The following is a 15,119-nucleotide window of genomic DNA, read 5'->3' on the forward strand; positions in this document are numbered from 1 at the left end:
TATGTAAATATATACTGTATGTGTGTATGTGTGTATCTATGTATATTTATTTATTTATTATTATTTTTATTTTTTTTTGCAAGTATTATTTAAAGGTATATTTATATGTATATGTGATATGTATTCTAAGTTAAAATATTTATGTACTTAATACCCTACCTCCTGCTTTTTACTATTTCTTTACACAGTGGGTTGCCTGGAAGAGATCACTCTTTAGTGATAAGGTCGCCTTCTGTGCTGGTCTAGTTTTAAGTTTTTATTTTTAAGGTTTATTTGTATACCAGTACAATAAAGAGTTAAATAAATAAATAAATAAATAATATTTCAGTACATAACTACGTGTTAACTTGAACCATTGAAAGAATATATGACCACTTTTATTATAACTTCTAAATAAAAAAAAAAACAAAAAAAGATATAAAAATACATCATAAATTCCTACCGTCGCTTTCATGTACAACTAAACGATATTCAAGTTACAGTTTGTGGCAAGATGAAAGAGAAAGTTAATTAAGGCACAAATTAGTGCGTCCCGTAATAAATATTCGTATGAATATCACTCTTGAGAGGTTATCGGACGTCCATCACTACATAGTATTAAGAAACGTCGCTTCCCGCGTCTGTAAGTATGTACGTATGGTTAGATCTTTAAAACAATACAACGGATTTTGATGGATTTTTTTTAATAGATACAGTGATTCAAGAGAAAGGTTTCTGTGTATAATAACATCTATTAAACTACTACGATATTTAACGGGTGCAAAGTCACGGGAAAAAGCTTGTTATGTATACTACCTTGTTTATGGCCTTCTTACTGATGGAGCTCTAAAGATCATATTATTTATATAACATTAATGTTAATAGATAATTTTTAATATACTTTTGCTTTTATGAGCTTCACCTATACGTTGGGATGTAATTGACTCCTTTTGACTCGATTTTGACCCACTTCAAACGGACAGAATGAATTCAAACTTAGTACACTAAGTGATAAGACAAGATGGGTGGTAATACAATAATGTCATGAATTTACGTTATTGGGATAAGGATCGCTAGGATTCAATAATATCCTTATGTATACTCTGTATATGAGCAGGTGAAACAATTTAATTCATACTATCATTAAATCATGTCTTTTAATTTAATTTTACTATATTTATTTAATTAGTTATTTATTATTCTCATTCATATCCATTTAAAAATACCCGATAATAGGTAAATATCTCGATAAAAATTGTTAAACGTAAACAAAACATAAATGCATTTGTAAACAACATAATTTGTTGGTTTTAAACACAACGTAATCTTCGTTTGTCGATGCGCTCCGATAATGTTAACTGACTAGGTATTTTTATGTTACAATCTGTGTACATTATGCTACTGTAAATATGCACATAATATATCTAAACGTTGGGCGCACACAAATTAATAAGTGTTCGCTATTGACACATTGTATAATCAACGCCAAGTTGCGGGTGCGCATACGTACAAGTGTTATCAAGGCTATTTGGTCATTAAACTGGAACGTAGCGTGATAAATAGGGCATTCTGTTTAAGGTTGTTAGGCCAGTAACCCGCTTTACAAGTGGCTCACTTTTCCCCACAACGATAGGTATCCATTGATAGCAACGCGTTGCGTCACTTATCGAATTGCAGTGACCAATGCGCCTCGCTTATCGCCGCCAGTGGATTCGAAAATATTTGGCAATTAGCGTTATCTCCGGCCTGTGACATAGTCAGCGTCAGGGAGCGAGCCGCTCAGTACGCCGACCACCGTCCGCGTCGCTGGTCATCGGCCTCCCGTTGGTGAGTTTTGCAAGTCCAGTTAGGCGCACCATTCACACGCATTAATATTCCGCTCCGGTAATTGCACACCTAGCCGCCTGATTCATCGAGCTACGTGTACGTACTCTTTTTGTGCCCGCCATAAAAATATACACGAAGACGCGTTTTGAAAGAGCGCCAGATAAAAAACTATCCACCTTCATCTACATTTGAATTGTAAAATGTAAATAAAGACTTTAAAAACATCACGCACGAGACAAAGACATTCCGTCGCCGGGGCGAGAGGGAATCTTCGGAGGAGGGCGACGTGCAGACGGCTTTCATCGTGTGTAAATGTGTACCGTATAAAAAATGGATAGGCGGCCAATAAAAACCCCGTAGGGAGATGTTGAGGGGCGGGCGAAGCGGGTGCTGTGCACCGCGGCTGCAATTGCACGCTGCAGTCTCTCAGCGCCGGGCTGGGTGCGCGCACGCAGCTTTACACCCCGCCGCTTTTATATCCAGTTTCTGCCAAAAGCATGCGCACAACTCGCCTCGAGTGCGTCGACTTCGAAGTTCGTTTTCGCGATCGCTAATCATCATTCCTTGCCGGAAGCGTTCCTCGAGCTTCGCGTGCATTTTGTTTCCGCTCTGTTGGTCGCGTCCACTTAGGGGTTGATTACTTTATATTGCATTCGGCGTTCGAGCGTTATGACGTGAGTTACATCGGTCGCATATAATTATGTTTCGGTAGCTGTTTTATAATTGTTATTTCTGTTGTCGCAGGGCACCCGTCGTTGCGGTATCAGCGGGCGGGGAGACGGGTCCCGACGGCCCTGCACGCGAGGAAAGCATGAAAGGCGTGGAGGCCACACCAGAGGAACAAGAACGGCTAGCCGCTGGAAATAACAATGGTTCCCTCGACTGCAAGCTGCCGCCGGAGCAGCCGCGCTCCGCGTTCCACTCGACGCGGGTGTTCATGTTGGTGTTCCTGGGGGGATGGGTGCTGCAAGGCATGTTCCTCACGTACTTTGTGAGTGTGACGACGACAGTGGAGAAATTGTATAAGGTGGAATCGAAGACGACGGGAATTCTGCTGTCGGCGACAGAAATCGGACAGATATGTACGGCGCTGTTTCTGACTTACCTCGCGGGGCGCGGGCACCGGCCGAGATGGATCGGTTGTATGATGCTGGTGCTGGCCGTGGGGGTGATCGGGTGCGTGGTGCCGCACGTACTGTACGGGACGCGGCTGATGGACGTACATTTAGACTCGCACCGGGCGGAGGCCGCCCAAGTGTGTTCGGCGGACAATGCCTCTAACGCCTGTGACGACGCTCACATGAAGAGCACGGCGGCGCGGTCCTCCATCACCGCGGTGGTGATCCCGTGGCTCTTCGTGTGCCTGCTGGTGGTCGGCGTGGGGCAGACCGGAATAGCTACGCTGGGTATACCCTATGTTGATGACAACGTTGGCAGCAGACAGTCGCCATTGTATATGGGTAAGTTGTTTATTCATTCTTTTATCTTTTATAACTACTTGACTTATTAAATTCTATACTCATAATAATTATTCTTTGCATGTATCGGGAAACAATTCAATAAAAGAACAATATAATCACAACAATTCAAATGAGTTAAATGCACGGTTCTCTAATTTAATCATTGTCTAAAACAAACCCTGTAATGATCGCACGGCCAATGTGCTGCGACCCACAACAAATTGGGCTGGACAGACCGCAGAAACAACGAAACCGAACGTGTTGTTAGCGACACGACATCCGATATGCGAAATTGCATATAATAACCCACACAGCCGCTCAGCGGCTGTAATCTTGTGCTCTTGTATCTTACTCTCACTCGCTGTTGTGATGTTCGTGCGAGGCGATTATGTCAATTGCGAAGAATTGCCATAATGGAGGCCTATGCTCTCGCAGGAATACGCTCATTACTTTTACTTTAGCCGTAATGGCGAATTAGAGCTAGCTAGCTAGCTCTTGCTTGTACAGACGAGCCGATATCTCGTAGTACTTACGTATAGCTAGATTTTTGCTTGGTTGGTTATTCGTTATGCGCGTAATTATTAACACGCTTATTAGCTTCACCTGTAAGTTTGTGTGTGACCGAATCCAGGAAGTCCCACGGCAACGGGAACTATGTGTGTTTGCCTTTGATTATGCGAGCGAAGCTGCGGGCGGATAGCTAGCCAGTTCCCCTTAAAGAAATCCAAAAGCTTTTTTGGCATCGCTGCTTCATTCAATGTATGTAAAAAGTACAAGAGCAATAATGTTGATGTATCGATGCGGATGGTATTATGGCTATTGTTTCGGTTTCCATCGCAAACGAGTTTAGCCGGAGCTGGGTACATACATACATACATACATATAAAATGTACATACAATACCACCAGTTACCAGACGTAAATAAATCTAGACGACGCATCTCGGTCTGTGTGTAAACAATGTTGAATAGTTTAACGTAAAAGAAGAACACACTTTAATGACAGAATCAACTAAATTGTCTCACTTGTTCTTATGCCGATGTTGAGGTAAGGATATAATTAAATTCTGGCGATCCTTATCCCTATAATAATATAAATTCTTAAAATTATTGTTTTGCTATCGATCCGTCAACGTGTACATTTTAAGTGGGTCAAAATCGAGTTTAAATTAGTTTTCTACACAAAAAACTTATAAACAAACAGGTGAAGCTAATAAAAGCGTGTCGAGATCCGATAGAGTATTGTAATATTTTTTTGTTTAAAAGCTACAGATACATAATATCCGAACATATTTAATATAATGTTATATTCAATATTATTTACGGATTTTATTGTAAGGTTAATTATTTTATGTTTATTAGACGGAACGCAAAGCGTTCTCTGTTCGCGCTTTTTTCTGGATTTATAAACTCATTCCTTGCTATTTAAATAAAAAGATTCGCCATGCTAATATCAGTATTTATAACTTTTATGCAATCAGAGGATTAACTTATCATTTCTCATGTAAACACACTCAACGTCGGACGCATGAAGAATTAAATGATGATTGTAGCGCGATTTTGTTTTTAAATACTTGCATATTACATGGGTAGTGGTTTTATCCTGAAAGAAACCATCGTAGTTTAAGTTTTGCGTCGATCATTAAAGCAGCAGGTTATAGGTCCAATGCGTCCAGTTTATGTTATTATATTAAATCTGTATTTGTTGTTATAGCGACGATCTCTGAAAAATTTAACTGTCTTTTTATAACGGTTTATGAGATAGAGCCCGCTGATAGACGAACAGGCAGACAGGCGAAGTTTAATTTATAGGGTTCGGTTTTATCCTTTGGGTATGGAAACCTATGTCTTATGTGTTATGTTAAAACAAGTATTATATAGTGTATTATATAGCTTTCGAAAATGTTAATACAGGTCATATTAATATTTATTTTAAAATTTAATACCGCAAACAATGTCTTGTTTTGTCTAAAATAACGACGTAAAATCATATCCTCAGAAGGTATGTGTCATAAAAAATAGACTGACGATTTTTATGCTCGAATGTAAAACAACCTATGAATAATTTTACGCCATTAAAATAAATTTCTTTGGGACATAAAAGTTTTATTTATGGATGTATTAACCCGTTGTTGTAATAGTGGAAAGGATCCATTTGCGATAGTGTAAGGATACTAGATAATTTTATGTACAATGTTGTTATGTGTACTCAGATTTTTATAAGCTAGCTAGCTAGCTTTTCGCCCACGGCTTCGCCCGCTTAGTCAAACGGAATTCCGATGGGATTTGGTAATAGAAGAAGCCTATAACAGTCTCTAGACTCCTAACTATTTCCAGTCACAAAAATCGTAACGTAAAATCGCTCTGTTCTGACGTGATAGAAAGACAAAGAAAGAAAAACACATTCGCTTTTATAATATTGGTAAGGACTTGTTGTATAAGGATTAAAAAGCGTTTTAATTTATTATTTATATAATGTTTAAAAAGTGTTTAATCTTATCTTATGTTGAAAGATGGTGTGAATGCGGTGGATGCATGTATTTCATACTTTTTTCCCCGATTAAATTTCTTAGTAAAAAAGGCAGGAAAATAAATCTAGCTAGAAGATACTAGCTGACCGGGCCAACGCTGTTCTGCCTTACCATTTAGCGGTATGAAAAATAGATGTTGGCCGATTCTCAGACCTACCTGATATGCACAGAAAATTTCATGATGATTGATGAATCGGTCCAGCCGTTTCGGAGAAGTCTGGTAACTAACATTATATATATAGAGACAATGTTTTCATTTAATGCACTGTGTGACTAAACATAGAATGTGCCTGCTCATATTCGGTTATATTTCCTAAAATGTATAAGCCGCATAATTATACAATTAATTTGCTCCATTCCACGTGGGGCAACCTAAAATTATGTTATATATTTCCGTTTGAATTTGTTAAAGCGGAAAGATAGTTCGTTAATTTGAAATTAATTACATCTCACGAATTCTGATCACGTAGGCATGTTTTACCTTTAATTTTTTCTCCTGGTATGACGATCTATCGCGATTTGAATAAAAAAATACACGATTACAGACAACGCAGTCCAATATTGTACTCTCCTCCCTTTGAAATAAGGTACATTATTTCTAGAACGCGCAAATTTCCCTCGATAATTATACAGCCTGTAAGCTTAATTGTTCAGAATCTGTCGGTATGTCCCCATACACTCGTTCGGACACGAAATCGCTTATTATGACACGTGTAAGTTAATCGCCTGCGGTCACTTGGTGTGCAACTATGCCCTACATCTTTAATTTGTGGTACAATTAGTAGGATATATTATTAATACTGTTTGGCTGTTTGCGATTCAAAGCGACGCGTCTTCGTATGTGGAAAATCCCATTTGGCAGGTATGGCTTGGTCGTATACTACCTTAGGAATGGTCTAGACTGTAGAGTAAGCGCCTCAAAATGTTATTGTAATGGATAAATAGAACTTATACAATGCGTTTTTTTTTTAGTCTTGACAGCAATAGAAATAGAAGGCCATCAGCGATCGCGGACTTATCCAATGTTGAAATACGTTTTTTAAATCCGTCCAATAGTTTCTTATATTACGGTGTTCAAACAAACAAACAAACTTTTCAGGCTTATTTTATTGAACACTAATACCTTTCGCCCGCAGCCCACCCGCGTAGTAAAGGAAAATATAGCCAGTTTCCAGGTTTCTCCCGCATAGTTTCCATCCCCGTTTGTCTTTTCTCGGGTTTCAAAGTATCTGTGTACCAAATTTTAGCCGAGTCAGTTTAGAGTAAGGGCGTGAAGATGAAATAGACAGACAGAAGGACAGAGTTCCTTCCACATTTATAAAACAAATAGAACAACAAATTTATCGAAATTTGATGTAATATATGAGGCTAGTGAAGGTATTAAGTCACTTAGTGGCAAATAACAACGTTGCCAGTATTCCTAAGCGTCTATTCAATTTTTACAAGAAATATAATGATTACATATATAGCGTTCCTACAATTGATATCCAATCACGCTCGGATGTCACCAATTACGTGGTTTCACAACGAGATGAGCGATGAATTGAACATAACAATTATGCAACCGTGCAATTGTAGTTAACGCGCGCGTGCGTTTACGAAATGTGCCATGTGCATGTGCATGCGCATGCGCATATATGCACGCGTGTGTGTGTGCTATTTCAGTGGACGTGCATTTGTGTCAGTGGGACGGGACGTCTCGTCGCCACTTCAGCTTGTTAAGGCGCTTGGCGATTTTTCATAGTCCTCTTTGGGAGTTGTGATGTCCTGGTACTTTGTGCTGAATTGGGTTGCTGTTTTTTTTAATTATTTCATTAAATTTTATGTGTGGGCATGTCCCTTTGTCATTTGGGCATTGGGGCATGTTGAATGATTTTTAGCATAGAATGAATTGTATCCCTGTGCGATCGATGATTTAGATAGAGTAAAGGATAGAAAGATGAAATGTTAAATAGTGTATCACTTTATTCTTTGTTAAAACGTAAGTCTCGGTAAGATTGGACTTATTATATGAGTGCTTTTTTAATAGAATTTAGATTTGTCTGTATATATTGTTAGTCGCGGTATAAGGGACTATACAATAAAATAGAATTTCATAAATAATGCTGGAGATATTGAAAATCAATTATGAGACTTAACTATGTCATAATACAGCGATTTGGTTTTTTGCACACCATTTGAGTCGTATCGTCTTAAGAAATCTTATGAAGACACATAAATGACCACTACATTAACTGTAAAATATAAGCTACCACATTCTGCCTTAACCTAGCCTTTTCACTATATTTTCCTGTTGACGCATACAATTTCTCTGAATTTTATCTTACCACTAACGGTCGGAAGATGCTCGTTAAAATTTCGCACATTTTTTGGGTTTCGATGAACTCTTTGGTTAGCAAATTTAAAATATTGTTTATTTAGATGTATTTGATTTGTTTATTATAAACATCACAACTCAATACGCAGGTAGAACTGTTTCTTTTGTACATGTGATAATTAATCGAATGTAGTTAGTTTCTAATTTTCACTTTTTTCAGTTTTACGGCCGTTATTAAATTTTCTGAATGATCTTTTTATAAACTAAACCCCATTACTAAAAGTATGCAAATGCCTATCTCCCTTGCTCCATATTTAAGATTGGGAACGCGAGACTTCACGTGGTTTATTTACGTATTTCGGAGAAGATTCCAAAATATATGGAGCAAGGGCTCGCTTATTGTATCTTCATTTATTCATATATTATCACCTTATTAGTTTACCATACTATAAAAATGCGTATAAATAAAATATTTATACATAATAAAAAAGTTAAGTATATAAAATATGCCGCGTTCCATGGATACGATATTGCAATCATTGATAATATTATACAGACATTTAAATTTTATGAAAATGCCTATAAATATATATTTTATATAGATACCAAGACTGATCGCTTCAAGCCTATATCATAGTATTATCACCGAATATTATTCCAGAATGTTCTAGAAGGAAGAAAGTATTCGCGTATATTGAAAGTAGTTTGATGAGCTATCGCTTTCCTCGATAAATACTGGCGTGGTTGACGTAGGTCAGTTACAAATGGATCGATTAGATTACTTATCATAAGATACGCGATCCTTTGCTAAATTGTTACAATCAAAATGTGGCATTAACTTTACAATTTGCACCTAAGAATGTATTGTGTCCTAACATCCTAACATGCCAACGTTATAAATGCAGATTTGTTTGTGTGACTTCCTTCCCTGTCGCTATGGAGCGATTTTATGATGAGATTTTTTGTCTGGAGATAGTTTAAGACTGATATAGACTATTTCTTACTGTGGTGAAACACGTTGTTCCCATGGGAATTTTCCTTGACTACGCGCACGCCAAAGAAACGCCGCAGGTGAAAAAATAGAACCGTATGAATTTTAATACATCAATGAATATAAAATTATTTCTACATATTTATATGGCACTTGATCAAAGTATTCAGAATCGGTGTATAAATGTGAAAAATATCAATAAAGATTCATGAGAGCTTTCTAAAGAAATCTCTGATGATTATAATGGTCATAAATGACTATATAATTCTCAATATTTGTGCATTTGCAAGGCTCTATAGCATTAGCTAATAATCAAATTCATAGAACAAATTTTCTAGCCGTCTATTTGTGTATTTTTGTTAGTTATTTTTCAGAAAAAAATATTTTAATTTCCTTCAGTTCAATGACCGCTAGTCCACCGCCAATATGTACATTTGGCAAATACATTAATTAAAGTTTCGAATGCTCGGGTAATTATAGTGATTAATCATGACAATTAGTTTCCTCAATATTGGGTATACTGATATATACTTATGGATATATGTTTATACACAGGCAATATATTATAAGCTGCTTATGGTTAATGGTTAATTCATTCTTTCTATTTTTCAAAAAAAGTTCATTAACCATTTTCCATGACCAAACATACAAAATCTCGTTAATTTTTGCAATTTATAAAATGGAGAAAATTCTAATAATGGCTCTTCCAAATCTTTCACCTACTTCCGTATTTAATCTAAATATTAATTGTCAAACAAAATATTATATTATAACAGTAGGTAAAATTTAACCACCAAGACCAGCCAAGTAAAGCGTACGAGCGCTTCCTAAGTTGAACCGTTTCGCTAGATTTTCATTTGCTCATATCTCGGGTATAATATATACACATATTTTAGGTAAGTTGTAGAGTTTGTTATTTTAGGGCTTCTAGAATCTAGAGTGAGACGCTTAGCTCTATTTACGCGGAAGTAGGTCACCGTGATGTTAGAATCAGTAAGAGTCGGTCATAACCACGCTACGTAGTAGCACATACGATTCTTTATGTAAAAAAAGCTTGGCTCTACATGTTATCTGGAAGCCCTAGAGTCGCATCGTGGCGACATTTTACGTGAAAATGTTTTCGTTATCGAATGTTTGGTTATATTTAGGCCTCGAATTCGAATAGTTTTTATATTTGTTTTATTTATAGACGCCGTCGTATGTCAAAGGGGTGGATGTCTTTTGTTGCCTCCATTTGCATCGAGTGAATAGAAAATAATTTCAATACGTTTATTTTAATATGCTTTGTAAATGTTTGTAAATGATCCGGTTGTGAGCATTTATTAAATTTATACGATGTATTAAAGTTATCTGCAGTTGTAATCTAGTCTTGGTTTAATTGCGTTGTAAATATCGTACCGGTATTTGACTTTCAATTAATGAATTATTATTATTAGCTTTGTCTCTTAGGTTAGCGACATATTGGTTTCGGTTTGTTTAATTAAAAGTTAATTTCACATCTCAGTCGGAAATCGGGATAGAATTTGGTGTTTGATTATAAACGTTTTATGAAGGTCGAATAACTACTTAGTTTACAACATTTATTTTTGAGAAAAAAAAGTATAGTTAGTACATAATATGTACATTGTATATACCGTACAACATTTGTGAAACTGATATAAATATGTGTTTAATATTAAATAGATATAAATGCTATAATCTTATTTATAATAATTATATTAAATGTGTTTATTTATTTATCAGTTTGTCTTTCTTTCACGAGCTAGCGTTTGATAAGAAAGAGGCTAGAGATTGACATGGCTTATATTTTACCGCAGTGAAACGTCTCATCCCATAGGAATTTCCGTAGCTAGTGGTAAGGAAATTCCCATAGTATGGTAGAATGCTATTGGTATATATGTAATATACTGCATAGATACATACGTAAATGTCTATAAGTATATAAAAAAATATTATGTTATCGAATTTAGAAACCCCGGTTATACGGTACGAATGTATAGAGAAGTCATCGTTTGTATTATTATCCCAATACAAGAAAATTATGTCAAACTGTCGTCTAAACTGTTGCGTATTATTATACTATGTACCATTCCCAGAGAAGGAGCAGGTCCTCTTAACACTGGTATTACCTAGCAGGAGGTAATCTATTGTTAGGAGTTAATCTATTGTTAACAATAATCACGTAAGAGTTATCTACACTAATATTATAAAAAGGAAACTATTTGTATATTTCAAACATTTTGACGCAAAACCAGTTGGACAGATTTAAAACTTACTCCTTAAGCAAACTACACCTTCACCGAGTGACATGGACTATAATTAATTGTACTACGGGCGAACAGCTAGTAATAAATAAAGATTTAAGAACTTAAAGATTACGTCTCGATATGCTCAGATATATTTGTATATGGTAGGTATCAAATAATACATTGAATGACAAACTGACATAATAGGGTTATCATCGAGAGCTTGAGTAGTCTTTCATATTTCAACTATTGTGCGTAATTGCCGCTTTTGTGTTTCTAGGTTCTGGCCTAAAAACTGTTATCTAAATTGCATCGCACTTAATTAACCTCCGTTTAGGATTAAATACCATGTGATTAATGTTATGCAATGATTGTTAGATTAAACGTACCTAGTGTATGGCGAATAGATTTTAGCGAAAACGGTTTAAAAGTGAACGTTTATACGTCACATGGGTAAAGAAATTAAGTCGGTCAAGTGCGAGTCGGATTTGCGACACAGTGTTCTATATAAAAAAAGCTAACCGTCACGGTTCATGAGATACAGCCTGCCGACATGCGGACAGACAGCAGACGAACAGGGAAATTGAAGTAATAGCTAAAAAGATGTGACGATATAAAGAACTGAGAAAAAAATAAATAAAGGAGAATGTTGCGTTTGAGAACACAATGGGCGTAATTAAAGTATGCGATTAAATAATAAATACTTTCGTTAGCGCTGTTTTCGTATCTTGTATCAAAACGTTAAAAAAAAATAAAGAACACACGAATGCACCAAAAGCGCATCTCGCACGGCATAACCTATGCACGTTTTGTCACGTATCACGGCATCACGTCGCCTCCGCCATTCAGTGTGTGTTACAGAACAGGACTTTCTTAACGCCAATCAGAAACATGTGGCCCGTCCATTGTTTACATGTAAACAGGGACTCGTGAACGTGGTTACGTATTTTTTGTTGCTTTTGATGTACTATGCGGGATGATGTTAGTTTCGTGATAGGGATTCGTTTTATTTAATAAAGAAATTTATAATAATAAAGTTATAGAAACGGCCCAAAGACCATGGCCTACGAGGTTGCCGAGATGTAGGGATGTGTAGTTAGCCAGTAAGTAAGTTAGCCAGTAGTTGTTTGTACTGATGGGCTGGTTCCTGCCTCCTTAAGACAATACTTAGGAGATTGGATCTACGAGCACCTTATGAGGGGGATTCAACGGGCTGTCCTACTAGACTATGCTCGAATGCTCCTAAGACTCCGACCAAACGGCTTCTACCGGAGTTTTTAACTTACGAGCGAGATACTCCGAAAGTAATAGAATGTCTTCGATGCCATGATGTTATGTAGTATAAGTGTCCACCTCGAGAATAAGTAGCTGATTATATTGCAGGTGCGATTCATAAAAGATACATAAAAACCGACGAGTTTGCAGTCAATTATATTTTAAATTTTAGTAGGTATAAAAAATTAATACCGGAATTAATGTCGCGTGAAGCTTTAAACGAGTTGCAAATAATTTTAATTACGCAATTAGTCATTTTTGACCGTCCAATAGTTTTAATTCGGGAATACAGTACTCGAAGTTAATTGCGTTTGGAAACCGGTAAGAACTGTTATACAGATGCACACGCATTTATCAGATGGAAACAGTTCAGGCGAGATTAATTCATAATTAAAAGGAATACAGCATGTAATAGCGTGGATGCGTTTTGTAGATAACGAAGTATTACGGCACGAAGAGGGCACTTAAAAGATAATAAAAGTTGCAACAAGCCGCTTGGTGCACATTTTCGAAAACGCTCACGAGCATCATTATTTATTACTGAAGCGTATGATGATAATAGGAATATGTTTTATATTCTTTTCGTCGTGAGGCAGGCGGGCCGAAATGCATTGAGTGCGTTTTTTTTGGCAAGCGATACTGACGATTTCTCCGAATGATTGCGTTTGCAACTTAAGTACCTGATTGTTTTTCGGTCAATCACCCGGTGGCTTGTAAGTGAAGTTGTGTTAGTTCGTATTATCGTTTATCTTATTTGATTTTCCATCAACATTGCTGCCGCTAGTTTCATGAGCCGATTGTTCTCAAATCAAGACATTTCCACGTGTCTGCATTGCTTTCTTTTGTTATCATTGCAAATTAAACAGTATACAGAATCTGTTGGCTGTGTGACGCCTTCATTGTTGCTTTTGATTGCCTTCTAGTTGAACGAACTTTAATAAGACTTCAATCTTTCTTAGCTTTATTGAAACGGATCGCAGTCGAGCCTGTGTTCATATCAATTATTCATAATGAATGTCTCAGCTCCCTCATTAAAATCGTTAATGTTAAGTGCATCGCCGGCTCCAGTAGGATTTCCATGAAATAATTTAATTCTAACATGCAAGTTGCGATGCGTGCTGCGTTTCATTGAAGCGTCTTCATATGGAATAATCTCGAAGCCTCCAATTTCGTATTGTATTCATGGTGATTGTATCAAATCTTTAACTAACATATTTAGGCAACAAATTTTGCAATTGTAACTAACACTGAAAACACTCTTTTAAAATATATAATTAAAACAATTAAGGAAAAAATCTAGTTTCGAAATGTGTTTTAAAATGTTTTTCTCTATTGTTCACAGCAATCACAATTGGTATCCGAGTTATAGGACCTGCCCTAGGATTTCTCCTTGGAGCTTTATGCACGAGGGTTTACGTCGATCCATTAAAAGACCCCGGTTATGAATACAGTGATCCGAGATGGGTTGGAGCTTGGTGGCTCGGTAAGTCAATCTTTTATGTTTAGGTTAACACTTTATCTATTTGAGAAAATAAGTATTATCATACAACCATATACAATGAAACATATCAGTGAAACCTCTCGCCTTGGATATTTAATGTATGCTGTGGATCTTTTAAAATTTATCAATATTTTACTTGTATTTCTTGAGTGCTAAATCTTGTACCAATTATGTATATGCCCTTACGCGACTTCGTTCAAAGTTCATGCGCAAACGGACATATTTATTGTTATTGGTAAAGTCGCTGTTCGACGCTCAGTCTTACAGCGAGCTGTACCGGTATAATGTTCCCATTGAAACATCCTCTATGGTGTGGGAGCTGGAATTCCACCATACACACATCGCGGAACTGTCAGCTACCGTTACACAAGCATTGGCTCGGATTTGCGCGCAAAATCCACGAAGAAAGCAGCGTCGTGACTTACATACTAAATGAATGCGTATGACGAAGTGATATTGCAGCGCTGGTTAACAATGGCATCTTTATTACGCACAGGGCAGAGTTTGCAGTCCTCTGGTTTTACAATTATACTCGGAGTAGAAATTTGCGCCAAGCGTGTCTCGACTAGCAATAGTGTGGATTCGCAAATTGTCGAATGGTTCCGCGTATTTCCTTATTGTTTCAGTTATAAGTTCACGGATGGACACTGAATTTTAATAACCGTTTTATGGATATTTGTTACCGGCTTTACTATTCCTTTTATACATTGTAAAGCACATTGAATTTTAAATTATTATCCTCAAGTTAACGTGCACCGTGATTGAGATTTCTTCACGTTTGCTTTAGCAGAGAAAGGAAAACGAGTTAACATGTACTGATGCTATCTAGTTTACACAAATATTTACTGACTTCTCTGATACTATTTGTTTTCTACTTCGTTTTATTATATGCTTTTATGTTATCAAACATGCAGTCTTATGTAGTCAGATAGTAGCGACATTTATATATTCCATTCATATCCTTTATCGGTAATAATATTTTAACAAGCCCAAC

At 36.6% G+C, this 15,119-nt stretch overlaps 1 protein-coding gene across 3 annotated transcripts in view; it reads left to right on the plus strand.

Annotated features, from left to right (window-relative positions):
- LOC119829759 (solute carrier organic anion transporter family member 74D) overlaps positions 1-15,119 on the plus strand; it is a 61,931-nt gene that overhangs the window by 32,734 nt on the left and 14,078 nt on the right. For 2 of the 3 annotated variants that reach the window (XM_038352442.1, XM_038352441.1), the window contains exons 2-3: positions 2,551-3,266; positions 13,967-14,107. In XM_038352442.1, coding sequence (XP_038208370.1) covers positions 2,618-3,266; positions 13,967-14,107 — 790 coding nt within the window. In that variant the 5' untranslated portion in view covers positions 2,551-2,617. Of the gene's footprint in view, positions 1-2,218; positions 2,481-2,550; positions 3,267-13,966; positions 14,108-15,119 lie in introns of those variants that run through there. The other variant, XM_038352440.1, reaches the window with a different exon arrangement.

The sequence above is a fragment of the Zerene cesonia genome, chromosome 10 (assembly GCF_012273895.1).
Source record: "Zerene cesonia ecotype Mississippi chromosome 10, Zerene_cesonia_1.1, whole genome shotgun sequence".
NCBI lineage: Eukaryota > Metazoa > Arthropoda > Insecta > Lepidoptera > Pieridae > Zerene > Zerene cesonia.